The sequence below is a fragment of the Cheilinus undulatus genome, linkage group 16 (genome assembly GCF_018320785.1).
Source record: "Cheilinus undulatus linkage group 16, ASM1832078v1, whole genome shotgun sequence".
Lineage (NCBI taxonomy): Eukaryota > Metazoa > Chordata > Actinopteri > Labriformes > Labridae > Cheilinus > Cheilinus undulatus.
This window is the reverse complement of record NC_054880.1, coordinates 37,850,360-37,875,892: the sequence shown is the minus strand read 5'-3', so window position 1 is coordinate 37,875,892 and position 25,533 is coordinate 37,850,360. Positions and strand designations below refer to the sequence as shown.

The window sequence follows — 25,533 nt, the reverse complement described above, 5'->3', positions numbered from 1 at the left end:
TAAGCTATATTTTCTAAGAAGGGACTCAGAGTGGAAATTAAGAATTCAGAATAGGTTATGATTATCCAGAAAAAGGCTTGGGTAGCACCCCTGGCCAAGACAGCAAGGTCCAAGCCCTCAAAAGCCCCAAAATGTTTCATTTCATTTAATTTCTTTATGTCTTCATATTAAGCAAATCAGTTGGGTATCCCTATAGAAGTCTTTGAAACAATAACCCATACCTGACCTGACTAAAAGGTCAGACATGGTCTTTTTCTAAAGGAATCTAAGTGGGCTGTCCTTCATAGTGTGTCTGACTTCCCAGGGTTTAATGTGCTGCAAAGTAAATAAGGCTTCGTTGCCCTCTAGTGGTGATGGAAAAATACAAGTGACCCCTCATGCCTTCAGCCCTGACTAGACAAAACGTCTTCCACTTTTACAGGATTGATCTAAAAAGCTTGCATACCAATTCCTTTAACACACTGAACTCACATGAACTCAGTCTCTGGCAGTTACAATAGTTGTCATTAACTCAATTTAAAGTAACTGGTATGAATGCATCACTGCGATACAAGCCTTGATCCAAATCACAGAAATTTATTTGGATGCAAAAGCTGTATTAGGCAAAGAAAAAGCAACATCAGAGGATGCATATTTACAGGAAACAATGCACGTTAGTAATCACACATTGGCATGGACAGTGTTGACAGGAATTTACTGTACATTAAAATCAGATGTACTGGGAAAAGCAAGGAAAGAGGGGGTAGTAAACAAGGATCTGTCTGTGCTTCCACAATAGGAAGATGTTTAAGTCAGTGATGATGTTTCAATCATCAGGCAAACTAGAACCAAAATACAGTGACACAGATTCAATGGTGTCATTAAAACATAAAGGCACTTAAGTCACTGAGTGGTGTGTTTAAGGACATTGGACATGCTTTATTTCAGAACTTTTCACAATTTATTTAAACATCTCACATATACAAAATAGGTACAATAGACTTTGTGGTGTCATTTTTTGAGAGAGAGAAAGAGAGGCCGCCTTAAAACCATTCAGAATTGGATGAAATATGTGCTGTCAGTATGAACACTCGATGTTGGGGGGATGAAGAGTAAAAAAGCCGGAACAAAAAACCAAAACAAAGAGAAAAAACCTTCTAGACAAAACAAAATAAAATAAAACAAAACAAAATCCAGACATCAGGTTTAGGAACATTCCACCTGCTTAAAGTGGGGGGAGTATCAGGGGACCAAAGCAAGACTCCTCAAAGGTCAATACAAAGTAATACAGTGAGAGTGGTTTGCTCCACAGCTGCATATTAGCACCATAGATCTCTGCTTCAAGTAACTGAGCACCTTCCGATACGGGACAAAGCTTGAAGCATTAGAAGTCTGAACATCTCTGTTGTGGACCCAGGTTGTGTCAATAGTATTTTCTTTACAGGCATGAGGTAGTTTAAACCTTTTTTTCATGGAAATTGTGGTTTTAAACCTCCTCTTTGGAAGATATACAAAGACCACAAAAGTGATGCGTACTTTCAGCGTTTTTATTACACTTCTTTTTATTTTTTACAAAAGGATGACATGATGTCCCACAACAAGGTGTTTTCCCGCGTCCCTTTGGGTTGCTGTATTAATTTGCATTGCACAAACGCTCCGTTCAGTCCGTTTAGTCCTCTCAGATAGTTGCCCATCTTAAGCAAGTGGATGCGCAGAGAGAAATCAGCATTCAGTATAAAAAACAACACAGAAAGAAGGGCAGAGATTTTGTTTTTTCGTTCTTTCTCTCTTTTGTGGTGTTAATTTATCATGAGTCTATTTATTTGAAACAGACTGGGCCAATGTCCAAACCAAACTCCTGATCAGCTCCACCAATGTCCAAAGGTGCAATGTCAAGGATGGGCAGGCGAGATGGTTTATTCGTTCTGTACTCGATCACTGTCTTGCTCCACTCACCAGTGTATGTCTGCAGGTGTGAAAGGAAAAAGAGCAGTGTTAGAATAATACAGATTACACAGCTGCATGACACATCTATTGAAACGTCTTTAAGGAGTAAAGGATACTCACAGAGCAGCCATCCTCCAGCACGTTGTAGGTAAAGCGGCTGTTGCCCTCTGCCCTCAGCTCCACGTCGTTGGAGCCAGCGAGCACCAGAGAGCTCTTCAAGCTGCCAGTCTCACCGTCCATGTAGGCAACGCTGTTCTTGCAGTGGTAGGTGATGTTCTGGCTGGCGCTGTTGGACAGCAGACGCATGAAGGCCAGCTGGGTGGCCATGCTCTGGGTGCTGACTGTGTTGTCGTTGTAGGTGAACTGCATGGAGGAAACATCACAAATGCTGTTATTTCCTGTTCAGGTGTTGGGTTGAATCTTTTATTTCAAGTTTCAGATCTCTGAATACGCTCACCTCAGTGCCACCGTTGATGGTCTCGCCGAACCAGACGTGCTTCTTGGTCTCTGTGCTTCTGTACCAGTTCTTCTGGGGGATGCTAGCGGGATGGGCATCAATGCAGGTCTCGCGGGTGGTGAAGTCGCAGAAGACCTTGATGGCGTCGTTGATGCAGCCCTGGTTGGGGTCGATCCAGTAGAATCCTAAAAGGCATGAAACTCACCGTCATACTGATGTATAAAGAGTATTTCCCTCCATTATGGGGCTAGAAAGCTCACTACCATTAAAACAGATTCAACTGATCTTACCGCTGCTCCAGTCTGGGTGGGCCAGCTTGATGTCACGGCAGGTGCGGGCGGGGTTCTTCCTAGATCCCTCAGGTGTGAGCAGGTTCTCGATCTGAGTGTTGAGAGACTTGATGGTGGCGTCAACCTCGTAGTCCTTGGCTCTCATGGCGGGCTGATCAGCTCTGTACTCATCGTATCCACCAGAGATGTCGTATCCACCACCAGAGGGGCCAGGAGGTCCGGGAAGACCAGGAGGTCCAGGGGGACCCTGATATGGATAAGAAAGCACATTTTTTAAAGATGGATCTTTTCACTGAAGTGAATTTCAGAGCAGTGGAGTTAGACTGCTTGCTTTACAAGTCGACCAAATTTTGTGTAGGTGAAAAGTCAGTCTACTTACAGAGGGTCCAACGTATCCTGGGGGTCCACGAGCACCAGGAGATCCCATGGGTCCGTGTGATCCAGATCTGCCATCCTTACCAGGGGGTCCGTGGGGTCCAGCAGGTCCCTTAAGAAGAGATAATAAAACAGCATGTTCAACTATTGGCTGTCTTTGGAAACTGTGCATCACATGGGGCTTTAAAATACCTGAACAGAGCATGATAGCACATCAAAATCCAGAAAGTTCTGGATGTTCAGTCACCATGTTTTGACTGTTTGACTCATAGCTTTTTAATACAGGTCTATGAAGAAGGCTTCTGGTGTACTATGTGTGAATGAAATGCCACTCACTCTGGGTCCAGCAGGTCCGTTAGCTCCAGCAGGTCCAGTGTCACCAGAAGGTCCCTAAAGGCAAAGAAATTGCACCAGTAAATCTCATTACAGTGACTATAAAGACCTCTAATTCCTGGTGCAACTTAAGCTCCATATTTCATGTGCCACCACTTACAGAAGGTCCAGGCATTCCCTGCAGACCAGGATGTCCACGCAGACCCTTCATGCCTCTATCTCCCTTGTCTCCAGCAACTCCCTTCTCTCCACGGGGTCCAGCAGGTCCCTGTAAAACAGAAAAAACACAAAAGAAAATAAGAAACTCAATAAGCTAGAACAGGCTTTCATATGGAGCAAAGGTTGGTGCAACTTTAGTCATCCTCTGTTGTCTTTCTGTGATTACATGTGACTTTTATATATGAGTATTTTGCACTTACAGCGGCTCCTCTAGCTCCAGCGGCACCAACAGGTCCAGCGGGTCCTCCAGGGCCCTTTAAAAAGAAAGTGAAAGACGAAGGTAAGTTTGGATGTAGCTCTTGTAGAAAACCGGATTTAAGAATGAATTTGTGATTTATTTAAGAAGTTGTATATTTTTACTTACAGACTCTCCACGGTTTCCAGGTCTGCCAGCAGCTCCAGTGGGTCCAGCAGGTCCAGGGGCACCAGCAAGTCCCATGGAGCCAGCAGGTCCAGGCTCACCACGGTCTCCCTAAGCATGAGGATAAGGGGGCAGATTATGGTCAGAGCACTGCACATGTGTGAGTATTCTGTATACGACTATGCTTTAAGGTGGAGGAAAAGATGCTACCTTGAATCCAGGAACACCAGGACGGCCAGGGGGTCCGTCGTTACCAGGGGCACCCTAAAAAAGGCAGAAAATGTCCCAGGTTAAACTAAAGATTCTATAATATATCAGTATAGGCCAACGCCATGTTTTTGTAGTACTATCTGATAGTTTTTTAATTTTTTCTTTTACACAAACTCTCCAAAAGAAGCGAGAATTCCTTCATATATTAACAGCATATTCCATTTAAGGAAACATTTATTAAATTTGGGACATTTTACCAGTCTGTGCATTTTAGGATAATACACTATTCAGGCATTAATCTGCTTACCTCGCGTCCAGCCTCTCCCTGAGGTCCAGTCATACCAGGCAGGCCGATGTTTCCAGGGGGACCACGGGCTCCAGGAGAACCAGCAGGTCCAACTCTACCAGGCTCACCCTGTGAGAGGAAGAAGAAAAAATCACTTAGGCGAATCCAGTGAAAGCTTTTAAACTGAAGGTCAGTCTGAAGGTCAGCCTTCAAATCTTCTGGGCCCCACAAAAACCCATGTCTTATACATTTACTTTTCATTAAATTTTAATTTCAGAAATGTGGAAATTAAATGAAAATGCTTTGCTTTCCGATGCAGAAAGTGTTTGTGGGGTCACAAAGTACAATAAATGAACCACTGTGATTTATTTTGTTTTGACCAGGCAAATGCAAAGACACTTACTTCTCTATTCTAATATTTATGTCTGTAAAAATACTTTGGGGCCAAAGTATATCAGTGTCTCTGAAGACACTGATACATTCTAGTTAATCCAATGCCAGTTAACCTCTTAGAATTACAGGTAAAATCAGTCAAAAACTGTGATCCAGGAAAACCCAAATTAAACTGAATGCTGTGTTTGAACCATTTGGAATCCAAGAGCAAACAAGGTGTCTTTAGAAAGGTAACACTCTGAAGTTTCTTCCCAAACTGTTAGACTCACTGTAACTGCTATTGGTATTGAGTAACACCACAAAAAAACTAAATATGTTTTTCCTGTCTGAATTTGTACTGTGATCAGAGGCCTGTACATGCCTGTGTTAGTTGGGAAACTCAACTGGACCAAAGCATGAAGCCTTAGCTAGTTCAGGTTCAAAGATGATCACAATAGAATGGAAAATTAGGAGTAAATCCTGTTTTGAGGAAAAGTCCAAGTGTTTCAAACTGGAGAGCTCATAGAGGATCAAGGTTGGCAGACATTTTTCTATGCAGCATTGCTAAGAATTGTCTGGAAAAAACATTATCAGTACAAATACAGTGGGCTATTGACAACAATGACAAATTTGAAATCATAAAAGCAGTCCATGGATCTTTGAGGATGTAATCCTGTTGTTTGAACTAATTATTGACTGGATTAAGATTGTGGGGACTCTTTCTGAGGCAGCCAGACTGCTTTTTATGGACTTTTATCATAAGGAGAGCTTCTAATGGTGAGGTGTGTCACTTTTATTTTTGTTTGTTTGTGGATATTTGTGGATGCTGTGGTTGTTTTATCAAGGAATGGTTTACATGGTCAAAATTCTTAGATTCAGAGCTTTTTGGTGGTATAGGTACATTTTGTAAATAACTGAATAGTTACAAAAAATACGTTTTTTAGGGGTTAAACCATGGCAGACAAAATAAATGACAAAAAGGTGGCATGAGCTCAATGTTCTGGCTGTGTTTTGTTGCCTCTGAATAATAACTTTACAAAGCATTTTATGATAATTTATTGTTTCTGTTTGTGTAATATATCCAACCCATACATAACAGTTTGTAAATACTATTTATAATTTACTATTTCTATTTTTGTATTTATTAATGCTCTTGTGTACACTCCTTTTATTTGTCCTCTATTTCTATTGTGTTAATGTCACCAATGGCCTCCTTCTTCTACACTACTTTTTGCTGCTGTAAACTGGAATTTCCCCTTGTGAGACTAATAAAGGAATATCTTATCTTATCTTTGCAGCCCACCTACAGCACCATCCCACACTTTGGGAATTCAAGAATCTGTCACTGTTAGAGTCTGTGCAACAATCTAATGGCTGACCACTCAAATGGATTTGGAAAATTGGGTTTAGATAATAACAAACATAAAGTTTGTTTTATGATTGATCACATTATACACCTAGGGAATAAACCCAATGCAGGATAACTTTTTAAAACAGTACTAATCGCTAACAACAGAGCAATAAGCAAGAAGTGGCTACACACAGAACCACCAGCAAAATGAATATGGATAGCGAAGGGTGAGCACGACAGAGGAAACTGAGTCTTTCTTTAAGACCAATGACACATTTTGTAGGTTTTGGCTCAGATGGTCAGCATATATTACATGTATTTTATCCCAATCAAACTCAGCATTTCTGCAGTTAATTACATCCTTTTATCACATTTTGAAATTCTACAATTTTGCATTTCAAACCATTTTTGTGTAATTCTTGATCTTTCTTCTGTCTTAATCTAAGGGTAGCTGATCTCAAGCCCTGCTTTTATATGTAGGGAAGATTTTTTACATGAACTTCACCACAGAATAAGGAACTGAAAAGGAAATAAGGGCACAGCAGAAAGGTACATGTTGACTTTTGACTTGTCCACTGAGCTGTCACAGTGGTGGACCTACTTTACAGGGTTGCAGGGAAACACTGATGTGGCTTCACCAAAGTGTGTTGAAGGAGAAATAAAGCATGGGATCAAAAAAATCTGTGCACTAATTTTGGACCTTAAATAATTGCAAATTATGGAACTCACTTTACAGCCCTAATAGAGAGGAAAAACGCAGTAATTTGGAAAATTTACTCAGTGAGTCTATGTTGATTTGTAGGTAAATGCACTTTGTAAATGTCAAATATAAGTAGATCCAATTGAACTGGTCCTGAAGATGAGACAGACTGTTGGAAACTATCTGATATCCTGCAGGGGTTTTATTCTTAGCGTCACCTCAAGCTAAGGACTATTAGGACAGTCACCTTTAACTGAAATTAGGTACAAATAGCCCTAGTCAACCAGTCTACCATTTCATCTACCACTTCTGTTGTTTAACAGTTAATTTTACTGCCCAATGAAAACTGCTTTGACACTGTGTATTTCCATTTTAATGAAGATAATTCGTCATCAATAAGAAATATAAATAGAGCTCTTCATTGCTTGTTTTTGGGTTCTTGTATGTATTTATTTGTACTTACAACAGCACCAGCACCACCAGGAGAACCACGATCTCCTCTAGCACCAGGCAGACCAACGAATCCCAGAAGTCCAACAGGGCCAGTGGCTCCAGGAGCACCAGGAGGACCCTAGACAGACATATAGGACACGTGTTAATCCACTGAGAATGATGAGCTTTAGACCACAAAAGCTCAGATCTTTAACTACTGATGGAAAACCCTACTTTTGTTATAAAAACTCTCTTTGCTTGTTGGTATTAAAAAAGGGGATAAGACTTACAGCAGGTCCAGGCTCTCCAGAAGGTCCCTTCTCTCCAGCCAGACCAGAGGGTCCAACCATACCCTGCTCTCCAGGAGGACCAGCGGGACCAGAATCACCACGAGGACCACGGGGACCATCCTTGCCAGCGGGACCAGCAGGACCAGGTGGGCCAACAATACCCTGAGAGATGAAGAGCAGTGGGTTGTGGTGAGTTTGTGCTTACTAATGATCATTAATATAAATGATTAGTATAAAATTTGTACTCACAGCGGGACCAGCAGCACCAACTCTGCCAGCAGCACCAGGGAAACCAGTCAGACCCTGACAAAGGTTACAAGCACAGTCAAAGGTTTAACAGACTTACCAAGTGGGTTTGTTGTTTTATGCAGACTATGTGTGCAAGCTGAATAACATGAGAGCATATGCTCCATTTCATAATCTTGTTTTCTGACATGTTAAACTGAGGATTTTTTGGCTGTAAACTAAAGTTTCAACCTCTTTGAATCATCGTAATGGAACAAGGAGGAGTTTTGAGGAGTCTTTAATATTACAAAGTGTGACGTGTGAAAAAACTGTTAATTGCATCAACTAAAACGATGACTTTTTTCCTTGAGGAAGATGAAAGTAATACTAGCTTTAAAAAGATCTTTATGGATGAAAAGTAAATTTGTTTTTGTCACATAGACTAAATGAGACTTCAGTATTAGTGCTGGACTATTGGACTTTCAAAATCCACAATATTGCTCCAATGTGCCTATGAGGTATGCCAGTACTTCCGTAAGTAATTTTGAGTGAATCAAAGCAATGAAAGTTCATTTATATGCATGTTTTACATTTGTTTCCATTGTATAATTTGTGTGAAAAATTAACTAAAAGAAAATAAACACCTTTAAGGGACTAAAACAGTTTCGTAGACTAAAACTGTAAGGGGTTAAAATGACTAACATGTGACTAAAGCCCTATTTGCACAGGGTTAGTATTACCTAGGGACTTCTGGTAATATGCAATGATCATGACAAGATTCTGTGTTTTTAATTCAGTGTGATTCAACCATGTCTGTAACCTGCAGAGTAAAAATTCTTACACATAGGTCCACAGGAAATACTAATACCATGCAAATTGACACCTCTGTAATTTAGGGTGGTATTTGTGTTTTTTTAAGGTCTGTGCGAGTTTTCCTGATGAAAAGACATGGGAGATTGTCAAGTTCTCACACATATGAGCTATTAAAGTGCTTTTCTTTCAGTTGATTTCATCTTACCGTTGACAAATAGCTTTATTTTGTTTGATTTATTCATTTGAATTCAACTTCTGCTCTGCTTCCTACAGCTTCTCTTTAACTGTGACTGAGCTAATATCAGCATCATTTAACCGGACATGACAAACATTACACAATCTATGTATGCAATATGTCACTCAACATGCAGTGATTATCAACAGCTGATCTGTGCAAGGAGAGGTGTTGCTGGAGCGTAACGATCCCAAATTATTAAGGCACAGACAGAAGACAAGAGCGGTTCATATTTAACATGAGACGTCTCACTCTCTCCTGCAAAATGTGATGTGCACAACATTTAATTTTTTGTGTGGAACTTAGAAATATAAATCCACTGTGCATTTTCATTGCTGCTGTCATGCAGCACCTCCATGTTTCCCTACAGACAGTGTTTAGATATATTACAGACTTCATTTATCGTGTTTAGATGCACTGCACCAACACTGACGCCAGGGGCAATTCCTAAATCACCAAAAGAACACAGGTGAAACTAATCCCGTGCAAATGATGCTTAAGACTTAACTTAAAATAGCTTCCAAGATTAACCCTGCTTCACTGTTTTTTTTTATAGAAGAAGTCTTTCAGTCTCCTGGCACTCAATTCTCTGTCAGCCATTACTAGATTGACTTTTTGTAGCAGGCTTTATAACTGGATTTGTTTATGATGACACATTTTAATGGCACATGGGTGTAATAAGAGATTTTAGAAACTTTTTTTTATTTCTTAATACTCACAGCTGGGCCAGTCTCTCCACGAGGGCCAGCAGGTCCAGCAGCACCAGAAGGACCCTGGATACACAGAGGACAAGATCATACACTGTGCCATGCATCCTTACATGAGCATATATTATATGTACATATTATTTTTCAGATTAGTGTAAATTGTGTGTTTCAGTAGTATGTGGTACTTACGGCAGGTCCAGACTGTCCAGCAGGGCCAGCGGGTCCAGCAGGTCCAACCTCTCCCTTTCCTCCAGCAGGTCCACGCTCTCCTCTGGCTCCAGGCTGACCATCAGCACCCTGTGGGGGAGGAAGAGGAACAAGGCTTAATCACTATCTGGTCACTATGACATCCTGCTTCTGGTTTACAGAATCTGTGTTTTGTTTTCACAGGAAGCTGATTGACAGGTAGCTTACAGGGGGTCCAGCGAATCCGGGGGCTCCAGCAGGTCCAACCTCTCCACGCTCGCCCTGTTGACAACAAGAAGCCGATCAGAAACACTGTCTCAAGATATGTACAAGAGGTGAGTTTTATACTTTTATTTACACCAACAGGTGACTTCATCTCCATATGCGTAAGGCATTTGTACTTACAGGAGCTCCACGGACTCCAGCTGGGCCGGAAGGTCCGAAAGCACCGCCCTCACCCTGCAGGAGAAAACAGGAAGCATTTCATTGGCTTAGTTTAGTTTATTCACCAAAGGACAGTTTGCAAGTTAAGAAGTTGTACAAAATTTTCAGAGATGTATTGTAAATACATAGGTTGGTTCCAGATACTGAGGCCTAACATGCTAGATAAATAAAAGTATAGATAAACCTGAGTCAATAAGATCAATAAAGTGCGAGGCGTTATCATAAAGTGACCAGGATGCAATGGCAGCAATATAGAAAAACAGGAAGGTAAAAGTTATAGCGGGACCATGACAGGGTTTCTATACACTTTCAAAAATAAAATTCAAGACTGGGCCAGGCCAGAAAATAATGGCTTGATAATGTCTTAGGCAAAGCCCCATTAAGAATTTAGGACCTTTCACCATTAAAAAAAAGACTTTTCAGGCCTTAAATTCCAAAAGTCCAATTTAAGACTCTTTGAGACTTTTCAAGGATCTCCAGGAAACCCTGTAAAAGGATTGTCCCATTCATTTATAAACTCAGTACACATTAGAGAGGATTTGTGAGCACTTTCCATTGTAAGGATAAAGGCATAATTTAAAAAGAAAGTGGATTTAAATTAATGTTTGACTGTCAGAATATAAACAGGGAAACTGAATCAGGAGCTATAAGAGCTTAAAAAGCAAACTTTAGTTTACTTATCATGCAATGCAAAAGCATTTTTATCATGATGATGCATTTTTCATCTGTGGATTGCCTACTAAGGCAATGCAATAAATATATTTTTAAACAACATATAATTATACTCATACACTTACATATTCACAAATATGTATTAATATGCATAGCTTCATCTCTCATTTCTCTCTTTTCCTCTCACTGTTGTTATTTTTCTTTCTTTGTTTGTACTTCTCTGTTTTCTATAAGTACTGCCATCAGGATGACCTTTATTTAAAAAGGATTGTTTTCACATTTTTGCACAAAAACATCACATAATTGTTTTAATATATCACAGTTTGCTCCATCCATGGTTGTAATACCACTGCTATTATTTATTATTGTATGTTGTTGTAAACTAGCCATTGTTGTAATGTTATACAGCTGCCATTAGGTGGCAGTGTTGAGGTTCCACCTACAAACCCAGAGCTACTGCAGGCTTTTCATCAGTTTTCTCACATAGATGAGAAGAACAATGATCGAGGGCATTATGTTGCTCTTCCTGTATGTTTTGAATTTCTTTTATTTTATAAACATCTACGCATCACTGACATACCTTGTCACCATTGGCACCGGTGGGTCCAGGAGGTCCAGCAGGTCCGGGCAGACCCTGAAATATCGAGAAGGGGGGGAGGGCACTTAGAGACGGTTCATACAAATTAAACAAAAGCATTAATCGGTTAGGGAGGAGAGTTCAACTTACACGGGCACCATCTCTGCCAGCATTACCGTCAGGTCCTCTGTGTCCAGTCTCTCCCTATAGGAGAGAGATAAGGACAAATGTAGGTGATACAGTTTTCTGTACATGCAGGCTAGGACAAAGATAGGAAATCTGAGATAGAGAGTACCAAACCAAACAACGCAGGAATCAGAATTCAATCCTGTAGCCGATGTGTATGGCGGCCTGCTCTACCAACTGAGCTAATCCAGTGCTCCTTGTGATTGTTTTAACTTACCTTCTCTCCCTTGCCTCCTGGGGGTCCAGCGACTCCACGCTCTCCAGGCATGCCACCAGGTCCTTGATGTCCAGCAGCACCAGCAGCTCCAGCAGGACCAGGCTCTCCCTGCAAAAACACACCACAGAATCTTAGTCATTTTTGCACTTATTCTTCAACTTCTATCTCATAAATATTAGCTTAGTATATTCTAATCCTGGTGTTTCTGATCATAACACTCCAAACAGCCTTCTATCAATGAAGATTTTAATGTTGATCTTGAGTTGATAATTTCTGCGTTTTTTTTATCCTAGGCTTCCACTGCAATGCCACGATCTTACCTTTCCACCATCAGGTCCTGGGGGTCCAGCAGGTCCACGGGTTCCCATTGATCCCTGAGGTCCGCTAGCACCAGCAGCACCAGGGTTTCCACGCTCTCCCTACAGGAGCACTCATTTTTTATTAACAAATACATGCAAAAAATACAACTTCCCATGATACCATCTTGGCAACAAATGCACTCACCTTGGCACCAGCAGGTCCAGCAGGTCCCTGGTCTCCTGGGATACCCTACAGAACCACAAATGTTGGGTTAGAAATGCACTGCTTGGTTAACTTGTTGTGGTTTCACTGTACTACATGGAAGTGTGTTGCTTACTCTCTCTCCGGGTTTGCCAGCCTCTCCAGCACCTCCAGCGGGGCCAGGCAGACCCTAAAAACATCCAAATACAACATCAGGACCAGAGGAGACAACAGGTAGACAAATTATCCATGAAAACCTGGAGAACAGAGCACTTAACTATATAAACCATCAGAACATTGCTGAATGGCTGAATGGCAAATATTTTGATCTTTAATCAGTAGAATGGGCAATAAATTGGCCATAGATATTAATGTGACAGTGCCAGGCTGTCTTTGTATGTCAGCCCTGTGACTGGCTGGCAACCAGTCCAGGGTGTAACCCTTTTCATGCCCATTGACAGTTAGGATCTGGTTTAGAGCCCTGCAACCCCTTACAGGATGAGCAGGGAGATAATGCATAGACGATCTGATTGGTTTGCATTGATTTTCATGCAAAGTTGTTATCTAATCTGTCCAGTCCAATCCAGTTTGGCATCCTCTACTCCAGGGTGTACACAATATGAATGATGTATCTAGCTTTATTTGCATCTGCAGGATAATTTCCTTTGTTTCTGAGCACTAAAAGGTAGAGTATCTCCTGGTTACTTGATGCTAAATTGGTGAAAGAAAATAAGATCCAAACCTGGAAGCCAGGAGCTCCAGCAGGTCCCTGCTCTCCCCTCTCTCCAGCACCGCCCTGCAGGGAGAAAGAGGAAAGGCAAGTGTTAAATCAATCTTACAGTTTTAGTAACATACCCATGTCAGAAAAGTTGATTTATGGGTTGGAAAAAAAGGAAATAAAGCAAAAAATCAGGCAGATTTTGGATACTTACAGCAATGCCAGCTGGGCCAGTAGCTCCGTTGTTGCCATCAGGTCCAGGAGGTCCCTAAACACAAAAACAGCAGCATCTTAGTATGTTCCTAAAAGAAAATGCTTCTATTTTTGATGTTTGCATTCTTTATACTCACTCTCAGACCAGTGGGGCCAGTGGCTCCCTTGTCTCCGGGCTTGCCAGGCTCACCCTGCAAGAGGTCAAAATCAGTTTGGCTGCTGACCCAACAAACAGCAGGATTAAGCTGCAAACTGCAGGTTTGTCACAGCTACTCACAGAAGGTCCCTTGGGTCCGGGGAAGCCAATGTTTCCGGGCTGGCCTCTAGGTCCAGTTGGGCCAGGAGGTCCGGTGCGGCCATCTATTCCAGCAGGACCCTAGAGGAGGAAAGAGGAAGGAGCAGAAGCAGGAAGTCATGCTGACTGCATTTGGCTGTGCTGTGAAACAACATTAGGGAAAAGCTAGTGAGAGGAGCTGCTGTTTATAGAGGAGACAAAAGTTGTCCTTCCTTTAGCTGCTTTATATATAAAAAAACATTCTGCTGTCTTTTAACAATTAAATGTAGCACTCACTGAAATTTTCACCACATCGCTTTGATTCAGCCCCCCCCCCCCAGCAGCATTTGCAGGGATTATAATCACTATAGATATATTCTCTCTTATCAGTGGGGGTCTTGTCAGCATCAGCATTGATTTCACTTCTTTTCATACCAGCTCAAACTCCTCGTAGTAGCTTTGATGATTAATATCAGAAATCTGAATCTACTCACAGCAGGTCCCTCCTTTCCTGGGGGTCCAGAGCTTCCGGGGCTTCCTGGGAGACCCTGTAGAAAATCAACATAGTCATTAGGACTGGGTCATTAAACCTGAGAAGCCCACAATCACGCCAGCGTGACGTCATCATGCATTATTTTTGTCATGAAAACAAAGCCGCATTTCGCATCACAATCACTTTGTGTGGAAAGTGTGACTTTCAAGTTCTCTTTCAGTTTTTGTTTTAATGACGATAGGCCAAGTAAAACAGGAAACATAGATATGAAACATAATTCTGCACATACGCTACAGTGTTCCATAGTGTACAGGGCTGTTCCTAGTCATTTTGTCATAACTTTGGCATTTTATAGAATTTTTTAAAAGGAAAATAAAATCCTTATATTGTTACTATCTGCTTATCATTCATCCTGTGTACAGTGGGACAGTTAAAAATGTAAAAAAATAACCCTACCTATGTGTATGATTGTAGTTTTTCTGCATTTACCTTGATTTTAGCTCACTTATACATCTCTGCATTCTAATTTGCACTTCCTTGGAATCCCTCACAGTCTTGGAATGCAAAAATTACTCTAAACTTGGACATTATGAAGAAAAAAAGAACGTCTTTAGAAACATATATTCTGTGTAAAAATATTCATTTTATCTTTATACATGTAATTTAAATTGTGTAAATTTTATATATATATTTTTAATCTTTAACTCTTCAAATGACTACTTCATCATATTTTGATTTATGAAGCCTAGTGTTAGTTCATGCAGGGCATGGTAGCCATACACCCAGCCGTGATCAGCTGACAGCCAGCTGATCTAATTATCACCCGGCTCCTACAGCCAATCACAGCTCTTTCTCTCATCACAGCTGTGCATTTCGATACTTTTCACTGATCCCTGCTTGCATTTATACCTGATGCACCATGCTGCTGCTGGAAAAGCTTAACCTCCTCCACCCCAGCCTCCTCCTTTATAGCACAAAACTTGCTGCACCCTCATATTCAGATTCATGCTTCTACGAATTAATTGCTTCTAGATATGCATTCCCTGGAATGTCCAAGCACGCTGCCTGACTAACCCAGGCAGCATCTTTTGAGCAGAGCTTTCTCTGACGAGTAAAACTGTGCATAAAATGATCAAATGTATGACGAGAGTTTCCCTTACATAAAGCTGAGTTTGTGCTGCAACAGATGACAACAAACATGAGCTTAGTAAACATTTTCTGAGTGTTTCAAATCTTCTTGTAGACTTTTAAGGGTTAAAACAGCCTCCTGTACTGGACCACTGAATATAGGCCCTTGACCTAATCTGGGGTTAATAATCCCAATTCGCTTTGTACCAGGGTTCTCTAACTCTGACAGTCTAATTCTCAATTTTAGATATATTTCTCTAAGTATTTCCTTAATGACCCACCCTGAGTCCAGCTGGACCAGGCTCACCAGCGCGACCAGCATCTCCAGGGGGTCCACGAGGTCCACCAGCACCAGTGGCACCACGAGCACCAGGCATACCCTATGAGAAGAGAGAGAAAGACACCAAACATGATGAAGTTTCCCTTTTTAAAACATGTGAATGGTTGTTACTTAAATAAGTTTTTTTTACTTACAATAGGGCCAGTTCTTCCCTCAGAGCCAGGCAGACCACGGCTACCAGCAGCACCCTAAGGAGACACACAGGTATGAGCAGGTGATCGAGGTAACATAAACATCTGGATAACAGAGCCCTGTCAGGGTCTGGTACTCACTCTAGCTCCACGGAGACCGGCAGGTCCAGTGGCACCGAGCTCACCAGAGGGTCCTCTCTTGCCCTCCTCACCCTGAGGTCCGGGGGGTCCGGGAGGTCCAGCGTTACCCTGAAGAGGGCAAAAAGGTCGTTAAACAGGAAAGGACAGTGTTCATGTAGGTCTACAGATAAAGTTTGGGAAAAATTGGCCCCAAATAATAGGAATTATATCAGTAGAGTTACAGCATTTACAATTCAGCAACAATGATGAAAAGAGTGATAAATAAACTCATATCTGGTATGCATATTAGCTAAAAATCAGGCTTTTCCTATCTGTGTTTGCAAGGCATTCTTCTGAATTTAAAGCAGCAATACTTTATCATATGTTTGATATTACACAACATCAAATTTCAGAAAGTATTTCATTTATTCTGCTACTTTTTTTGAAATGTTGCTGTAACAGGCAAAGTGTATGAAAAAATGTCTTTCTATTTCACTAAATTGATCAAGTGTCTGCTTTCAGGCATCACTCTCCAATTCTGTGGTTTCCCTGGTGTAGTGGCGCCTGGTGAGGTAGCTATCCTCTTAATTTATCCCCATATTTTTAACCTACTCATCATGGCATGCAAGATGATCTTGCATATTTATTTAACCTAAAATTGGGCTTTTGCAGCCTCAAGAAGTATGGATAATTTTCCAACTAAAAGCCATAAAAGTGCTGGTTTACCATCACCATTGTCTCACTGATTAAGCAATAAGATTGAACTATTCAATGTTCTTCGGCAGTGTCAATGGGAAAGTGTTACAAAGCAATGCACCAGTACTTTTCTGTTGCATTTGCCATCCCAGGAGAGGTAGATGCAGATATATTCTATGGGTAAACTGAGTATACCTGCACTACACCCTGCACCAAGCTTCCTTTCCCCATGCTCCCTGATGTATTTGATATTATTTTTTTGGTGTTGTGAATACCCTTCTGCTAAAAAACTAGAATAGATTAATCTGGGGCTAGCTGAAAACTTTATTTAGCATCACCTGACTGCAGTGAAACCATATAAAGCATGGTTTTACCAAAACTCCATCAAATAGGTTAAGTATATGAACTCACAGGCTCTCCTTTGGGACCACCGTCTCCCTTGACACCCTGAATACCAGGATCTCCCTAAAATCAGAGAAACAGACAATCAATTAGAGGAACAATCACCTGTTTACAGAAGTGAATTTCTGTGTCAGCATGAATGTCTTCACTTCTGAGTGATTTTTTTTTTTTGATGTGAATTTAATGTGTACTTACACCAAGACCTCTCTGTCCAGCAGGACCCTGAGGTCCCTGAGGTCCAGGTCCTCCTCTTGGTCCGGGGAAGCCAGGAGCTCCAGCAACACCAGGAGCACCCTAAAAGAGAGCCATGGTGGACAAGTGAGCATTATAAAGCCATATTTGTTTAATCTCTTGTGTATAGTTTTTCATTAATAATAACAGAATAATAACATTAACAGTCTTTATTCTGATCATAGTTAAATAAATTTGATCTGCGATGGTAACAACCTAAATGATTTTGTGTTAATTTCAGCTAGAAATTGTCCTAATTGCTGTGGCCTCTATGTGACCCTAGGTTATCTCTGAAAAGGAATACTTACAGCAGCTCCCTTGGCTCCGTTCAGGCCGTTGTTACCAGGGTTACCCTACAGGTACAAAACAAAAAAGAAGCAAATATTATCAAAACAGATATAAACGCAGAGTTCCTCTGATATAATAACACCTGGCTTCATTTGTGCTCAAAAGTACTTGAAAATATCAAAGCCTGTGTCTTGGTTAGGATAACACTGCAAAGCAAAGGGGTATTTGTAAGCAATTTGCTCAGATAACTGCTGTTTACTCTCTATCTGAAATGTTTTTTATTATCTACATAGCATTAGCATGGGAAAATTTAGCAAGTAACATTCGTTTGTAACAATAAAGACCAAAAGTTTTGCTCAATTTAAATCAGGTTGGGGTGACATGTTGGCACACTCACAGGGGGACCAACGGGGCCAACAGCACCATTGGGACCGGGCTCTCCTCTTGATCCCTGAGGTCCAGATGGGCCAGTAGCTCCAGCGGGTCCAATCTCTCCCTGTCAAAGATAACAAAAAAGTAATACAGTTTTTATTCAATACAAACAAAGCTATATTGATAATATCCACCTAAATACAGCATTGGTTAGCTTATCAATGCCATGGGTTGTCATATGAATGTTTTTGTTTGTTGGTGTTTAAATTATCAGACATTATTTTAAAGGGTTGAGTGATTTGTAAAGTCTTTTCAGTGTCAAAGAGAATTTTGCATGTATGTGAGGTTCCCTTGGGAATTCAGCATGAAAATACAGAGTAGCTAAAATTGCCAGATGAGATTTTTGACCTCAAACATGGTGTGTTTGCAACCAAAGATAAGAAAATGCATTGTCAGTGACGTCACACTTACCTTGGGGCCGGGGCCGCCGGGGAAACCTGGGGGACCAGCAGCACCGAGGGGACCCTGGGTAGAAAAGCAGACAGGACTTTAGAACACATGTAATGTAGGTCAATATTCATATTAAGGTCAGACATACAAAGTAAAATTAAATGGATACATATTTTTACTTTGCACAGGGGTATTTACAATTTAAGACACCAATCACATGGCATCATTGTATGGATATTATCTTGAGTGCACGCCTCACAAAACATTCTGTTTTTATCACTACAGGATTTAAAGGGGCGGTACTTACAGCAGGGCCAGTAGGACCAACATTTCCATCAGCACCACGAGCACCAGCGGGGCCAGCAGGGCCAGCACGACCTCTCTCTCCAGGCAGACCACGAGATCCCTGCAAAAAAAACCCACAGGTGATGAGGGACACTTCTAAGCATCAAATAATGACTGTGATTTAATGGGGAAAACACTTATTATCCAAAATGGCTGTGTGGATTCATGGTGAATGCAAATCAAAAATGCATGAGGTAATTTCGAAAACATTGACTTTAATTTGAACTTACAGCAAGTCCAGGGCTTCCAGCAGCTCCATGTGCACCAGGCTCGCCCTACAGGAGACGCAGATAGGTTAAAGGTTACCAGGTCATATAGAGACATTTCTACAGTGACAAGTATGCAACCAAAATAAAAATCAGCAGCATAACCATTATCAGCTATAAGTCGTCTGATGTCAACATTAGTAGGCGACAGTTCTGCAAAAAAAGTCTTACCTTGATTCCAGCAGCACCAGGCTCTCCCTTGCGTCCATCAAGACCAGTGTATCCCTGAAAAACAAAAGAAAGAGGTGATGAAAGATGTTTATAATAGTACCAATTTATTGGAACTAAATTGTGCTACCTAAGGACAAAGCTTGAAAAAGCCTTAAAGATGAAGTGTACATGGGTAGTTCTTATGCATAACAGAGGGTTAAATATAACAAATGTTGGCCTTTATGCTTCCTGCTATTTCTAGTTGGCACAGCAGACAGGAGGTTTGGCCCGCTATCAATGCCACCGCCATTTAGCTCATCAAAATCCACATTTCTGGAGCACTTTAGTCCCTGCTCCACTTCCCAAGTGGGATTAAGGTGACTATTATGTAGGCTAAGTTTAGGTCTTAGGTAAAGATGCACACTCACTCTGTGTCCCTTCATTCCTGGAAGTCCAGGGGTTCCTGGGAATCCACGAGCACCCTGCAAGTCAAAACAAAGGAAACATTACTCAGGCATACTCCATATTTACAGTCCAGATGTCTGTTTGTATCTGTTTGAGTTTCTTCTTCTTATTTCAGGGGGGATTCTCGTACCTGTGGGCCAGGTGCGCCTCTGTCTCCGGGCTTGCCAGGTCTGCCGTTGTTACCCTGCAGATCACAGAGCAGATGGTAAATTTATGCTGCCTAAATTCTACACAAAACTTTACAAAAGTGAGTCCAAATAAAAACTTGTAGACACAAACGTACATCATCTCCAGATTTGCCAGGGGGTCCAGGGGGGCCACGGGCACCAACAGGGCCCTTTGGGAAAGAAATCAGCATGTTTAATATCTCTAAAAAGAGACTACTCACACATCTGATTCTGATCAGAGATTATGGGGAGTATACATGTTTATAAATGCAGTGTAAATATTTCAGAGGATGATCTTACAGTCTGTCCAGGCTCTCCAGGCTCACCAGCGTGTCCGGTGTGTCCTTGAGGTCCCTGTGGAATGGAAGACACAGAATTTCATCTTCACATGGGCGATATCACAGTTGCACATAACATTTTGTTGTTAAGAGACTGATTTTATCAGATCTTGCAGTGAGAGTTTGGACTTACAGGAGGTCCAGGAGGTCCGGGAGGGCCTCTGGGACCCATCAAACCCTGAAAAAGACAAAAAATTGTAAATTAAAAAACACAAAATCATTTAAAGTACTGGGATAATACATATAGACTACTGTTATTAATCATGGGTGAGTTGAAATGTGAGAAAGGTCAATGACCTGTGATGGTCTTGATGTGTTTTGTATGTGTATGTAGCTTGTGCGTGCATGCATGCATGTGCAGGCCTGTGGAGAGAGAGTAGGCCCTCACCATGGGGCCAGGGCCGGGATCAGGAGCTTTTGCACCATCATACTGAGCAGCAAAGTTCTGCAAGACAGACAAATACAGATTCATCAGTCATGATAGCAAACATACAATTATTACAGAATCACAGAGAGGTGGTGCATTGACCTAGTTCAATAAAACAGCAGAGGTCAGCATTTCTAGTCCAAGAGAGAAGCCAGTTTGCTAAAATGTAATTTGAGGTATATTTGCACTAGAAAAGGTGTTATCTATTAGTATTTTAATCTCATTTTAACATTGTTTGTGAGCTCTCATGAAACTCTTTATGAGTCAAATGTGGGTCAGATTTCCACATTAACCGGCACTTAAGGAACACTCTGCAGCAGCAACTGCTAGCTTGGCATTATGACCATTTTCAGACAACTTTCGGACAAACACTGCAAAGACATAAAGCTTATTTTGTGGGTAAAAGTAGAGGACTTACTCCTCCGAGTCCAGGGGGGCCAGGAGGGCCAGCGGGGCCAGGGAGTCCGGGTTTGCCATCTCTTCCGTTAGGGCCGGGAGGACCCTGTTAGAAAACAGAGGAAAGGATGAATAAACACTACAACTAACAGCAAGGGGTGAACTTTTCTTGCAATTACTTCATTTTATAACTTCATAAATCAGCAAAAGCACTTTTAAACAAGATTTCAAAAAAAGCAAACCTAGCTCTTGTTGTGGCATGTTGTGCTATTATTAGATGTAGTGGGCCAGAAAAGTATGGAGCCAAAATTTCATAATTAATGCACTAATACACTTGAAATTCCAACTGAAAGTCTGCAACTATCATTTCATTCCTGTTAAGCAGTTACAAGGCCTGTGGGCTTTGTAAACAAAGGGGTGTGGCCTAAAGAGGTCAAAGGGTTAAATGATGTCAACAGACACAGTAGGCTAGAATAATTAGATGCTTTAAATGCATAAAAATCCACATAAAAGAACGTTAAAATGATCAGTAGCAGCAGAGTTTCACTTTAGCTTACCCTGTCACCTCGAGGTCCTTTGTCTCCTCTGGGACCCTGCGTCAGAAAAAAAACACCTAGTCAGACCAAAACACCGAGCAGATGGCTGCAACAACACATCAGCTCCAGATATGCCTCTACAAAAACATGCTTCTACACTAAAACCATCCTAATGATACTCAAATGATCCAGTGTTTGCTAAAATCAAGCAAATGTGATGTGAACAAACTCGACCCTTATTGGGACAAGCGAGTAAAATCACATTAAGCTATGCTTAACCTGTCTGCCACTGCAGGTGAAAATGACACATAAGAACAACGTTATGTGCTCACCTTGACTCTTCCCTTCATGGAAAAGAAGATAAATAAATGTAAGATTTATTTATTCAGTCTTTTCAGGGTTTGGCAGGCTATATCATACATTGCTGATTATTTTATAAGCACTATGATAAGTGGCCAAGAATGAAGCCAAGCATCCAAAATAACCAGCATAAACAAGGCATGCTCATGCAGATAGGAGAATTAAAATGTGCATGTGATCTAAAGCATCAATTTCTGCAAAGAGATGCTTGTTAAACCAGATTCAACAATCTGATGTTAGTCCAGTGAACTAATAAAGTTCTGCAAACTGCAACTCTAAAATATTCAAACTCTGCTGCCAAAGCTTCAAACAGCAGGCTGATCTTTACCTCGATGTGATCTCAACAGAAAGCAGAACTAACAATGCAATCTTTAAATGCAGTCAACGATTTATTATTTTAAGGTGCTCCTGAGTCAAAGATCTCATCCTCTTGTTACTGGTCTGAGATCAGCTTTCCTAAAACTCCCTTCCCAAATCTAATCTGAATCCTGGAGCAGAGGAAGTCTCCAAACTGACCCACAGCCAGCTGTTAGGGGCAAACCTCCCTCTGCCCCCTCAGAAAGGATCCTTTGTACCAGGCCCCATGGGTGCCTCAGAGCTGCGGTTTTAGCTTTCACTGACACAAACTTCAGCCAATGGGACCCTCACCTATTCATGGACAGGAAGGGAGAAAACTGAGAGAAATTCCTAAATGAAAACCTCTGCCATCATTGAGATCGCTTGAAAAAGGTAAAGACCAACCAGACAGAGGCATCTGCTAATGGCACATTTCACTACATTTGAAGGAAGAAGGGCAAAGAGGCAAAGGTAAAGACATTTATGATGAGATTTCATGCACGTGTACTAACCGCTGTGGAGGAGAGATGAGGAGGATGAAGAGGGAGGGGAGACAAGAGAGAATACTGCATTAGAACATGACAGATATCCAACAACACAGTCATCTGTGAAAGGAACAATCTCATTTCTGTCTATCTGTGCTCACTTTCTGCTGTTTCAATGCATTTCCATGTAAAATACTTGTACTTTGTTCTTTTAAAGTCCACATATTAGAAGAGAGTGCTCAGAAACAACTAAATGACTTCATTTAAAAACTAAAAATCAATGTCTAAGTCTTATAAGCTCAATAAGGTATTATATATATATATATATATAGAAGAGAGTAATATTAAAGCTTGGTCTTTTTATATCATACTGCTAAATCTTTAGGCCTTAGGCTGTTAGCAGATGCTACAAGAGAAGCCCTCTGCATTTGTCATTGCTGCCCACAGTACCAGTGACTGATCACGTCTGAAAGTGTAGCTCAGGGTGATCTTTGCATGCTAAACATCTCTAAACTGTCTAACCATGGGAAGAATGTAAATCCCACAGTCCAATCGCCTCCATATAGAGAGGATCAGGCTGCTAACAGGCCTGTACAGGTACGTCATGCCCTTAGGACAGGAATAGTTGGCCTGCTGCTGCAAACAAGCCAAGACTCACAAGATACTGGAAAATATCTGTATGACATCTGTTATGTTATCTGATATAGCTGATACATAATCAATGTATTATTTTGTGTTTTAGTTGTGGATTTATTCTGATTTTTTAAAATTATACAGATTAAAACTGTCAAATTAAACTTGAAATCTTAATATCTGAGACTGCAGTGACTATGCAAGGCTGATGTTTGTGTTTTCATCCATGCTCTGTTGCAGGTGTGGACCCTCGTGAACTGGAGCAGCTGGACACAGCTGGGACCTCCCCGTGAACTCTAAAGCCATCGTGACCAAAGTCGACCACAAGGCGGCGCACTTTGACGCTCAAAGAGACGTGAGACGATTATATTTATCTTTTGAGCACTATTATAGAGAAAATCCTTTGAAATCCTTAACAGATCAATAGCTTTCAATTTTAACCCTTAAATCGTTTTATTTATTTATTTATTTTTTAGTTAAATGAGCATAAACAGGTCCTGAAACCTGAGCTGTTAAGCATGCATGGCCTTTAAATTGTATTTGGTCTAATGAAAAGTAGAAATAATTATCAAAAAATGCTGGCATTTGTTTGATTTATTGTCAAGCTCTGATGACCAGATGTTTCTCCTCAAAGAGGAGAAACTCTAAATGGTGCCAAGTAGATGTTTGCACGCTTGGCCGCCAGGGGGCGCCATTACTGTTTCCTATAATAATGCCTCATTCCCTGGATGTCTGGATGGAACAATGTGTACAACGCCCCACTAAGTTTTCCATCTTCTGTCTGAAAGAAAAATCGCTTTTAGCCTATTTAAGAGCTCCACATGCAGTTAAAGTTTAGAAAGGACACTAGACAGATTACTGTAGGTCACTTTCAAAGTGAGAAAACTTTCATGGCTGCAACTTCTCCCTCTCTCATAATAATTGTATCCTTGGAAAAAAGTGAAGAATCCTTTTGCACGAGCTCAATCCGTTGAGATTAAATCAGCCTTGCTTTGAGCTGTCTTCTGGTTGACCTTGATGTAAGTCCCAAACAAAAGCCAAGCGCATGATCCTCAAAGCAGTGAGACCCGAAAAGGAAAAAAAAATATCCAGAAAAAAGAGCAGATATTCAAACTTACATTGACATGATGCTAGGTATGAAGTTACTGCAAGCAGCAACAGAATCCGGGTATCCACAAAGCTGAGCATGTCTACACAGACATGCAGACTCCTTGTGCTGCTGAGCCCCTGTTTTTTAAACCACCTTCAAGCAGGCATACAGTTGTGGTGACACGAGTTACTCCAAAGTGAGCACAAACCTGCTGCCGTGATGCTAGAATAATAAAGTTCTATCAGGCCTATTTATACGGCAGGAGGGTCCCTGGTCTGCGTGTCAAAAGTCAGCCCACCGGCCAATCAGAGCGCAGAAACCCAATCTGACTCCCATCCCTCTCCAGCTCACACTCAGTCATGTGGTGCAGCATCTCCCAGCCTCCTCTCCACCAGAACGCGTTTGGCAAAGCTTTGGCGATGATGACGAGTGCAACGTTTTAATTAGATCCATTCTTTTGAGGACGTGGACAGCGTCGAGGTTTAAAAGGGAGAGGAAGGCCTACGTTTTTTCCCTTCTTTTACGGGCTGCTGTGAACCCGGATTGTCAGTAGTTAGATACGGGCAGTGGGCTTTCGACTTTACGCGCAGTTTGTGCGTAAAAGGCGCCCTTTCCGAGAGAAATCTGTGGGCATCAGCTGGAATCAAGTTGACCCTCCTACACCCGTTTCTTCGGATGTGGAAAACAAAGCTTTTAGAGGGAGTGCAGGATAATTTATTTAATCGTTGGGGATTAACTGGATCTGAGCTTTAGCGCGCAGCTTTACGCACGGATTTTTGCGCAGTGCTTGTCAGACTTATCAAAACATCTGCTGCGTTGGAGAGATTCTCATCGCAACTACTCTATGTTTTTACGTAGCGTGTGGCTACCACTCATGTACCTCATGCAGCCAAGCAGTTTTTGTGTCCTACGTTAATTCGTCACACTATTCATGCACCAAGCATCCAAAAAGTATTGTAAAAATCACATTTACATCCTCCCTCACATCTCAAACATTCCGTACCAGCTCTAAACTTTATGGAAGAAAAACGCAGTTTGCTCAGAAAAGGTAGTGGAATGCAGTGCCTGAAGTGCAACTCATTGCTGAAGCTTTAGACTGACAAAGGACAGGTGTGAAAGAGGCATCCAGTTTCTCTCTCTCTCCCCCCCCTCTCTCTCTGAGCACCTCTTACCTGCCCACATGACCAGACATGTCATCTCCCCTACTACTACTCCAACAACGCTCAGTCTGGCCCTCATGCTGACTAATATCACACTCACACAGTTGATCTGACATAAAACATTAGAAACATCATGACAACTGCAAACAGAAACATTA

At 41.4% G+C, this 25,533-nt stretch overlaps 1 protein-coding gene across 2 annotated transcripts; it reads right to left on the bottom strand.

The window, feature by feature from the left end:
* Positions 1-893: 893 nt before the first annotated feature.
* Positions 894-24,446, bottom strand: col1a2 (collagen, type I, alpha 2). 2 transcript variants are annotated; one of them, XM_041808307.1, is made up of 50 exons: positions 24,244-24,446; positions 22,520-22,521; positions 21,333-21,368; positions 20,798-20,881; positions 20,341-20,397; positions 20,086-20,130; positions 19,915-19,968; positions 19,731-19,784; positions 19,578-19,631; positions 19,411-19,464; positions 19,004-19,057; positions 18,797-18,841; positions 18,529-18,627; positions 18,243-18,296; positions 17,797-17,895; positions 17,420-17,464; positions 17,076-17,174; positions 16,890-16,943; positions 15,804-15,911; positions 15,666-15,719; positions 15,473-15,571; positions 14,065-14,118; positions 13,574-13,672; positions 13,434-13,487; positions 13,298-13,351; positions 13,108-13,161; positions 12,502-12,555; positions 12,369-12,413; positions 12,185-12,283; positions 11,865-11,972; positions 11,612-11,665; positions 11,465-11,518; positions 10,174-10,227; positions 9,997-10,050; positions 9,772-9,879; positions 9,595-9,648; positions 7,852-7,905; positions 7,603-7,764; positions 7,344-7,451; positions 4,479-4,586; positions 4,172-4,225; positions 3,965-4,072; positions 3,801-3,854; positions 3,542-3,649; positions 3,385-3,438; positions 3,053-3,160; positions 2,674-2,920; positions 2,384-2,568; positions 2,047-2,289; positions 894-1,945 (listed from the first exon to the last, which is right to left on the bottom strand). In XM_041808307.1, the coding sequence occupies exons 1-50, from the start codon at positions 24,311-24,313 to the stop codon at positions 1,799-1,801; spliced, it is 4,059 nt and encodes a 1,352-aa protein (XP_041664241.1). In that variant the 5' UTR covers positions 24,314-24,446; the 3' UTR covers positions 894-1,798. The 2 variants fall into 2 exon arrangements, with proteins under 2 accessions (XP_041664241.1, XP_041664242.1); XM_041808308.1 differs by lacking the exons at positions 22,520-22,521; positions 24,244-24,446 and adding an exon at positions 21,644-21,676.
* Between the last annotated feature and the right edge of the window lie 1,087 nt (positions 24,447-25,533).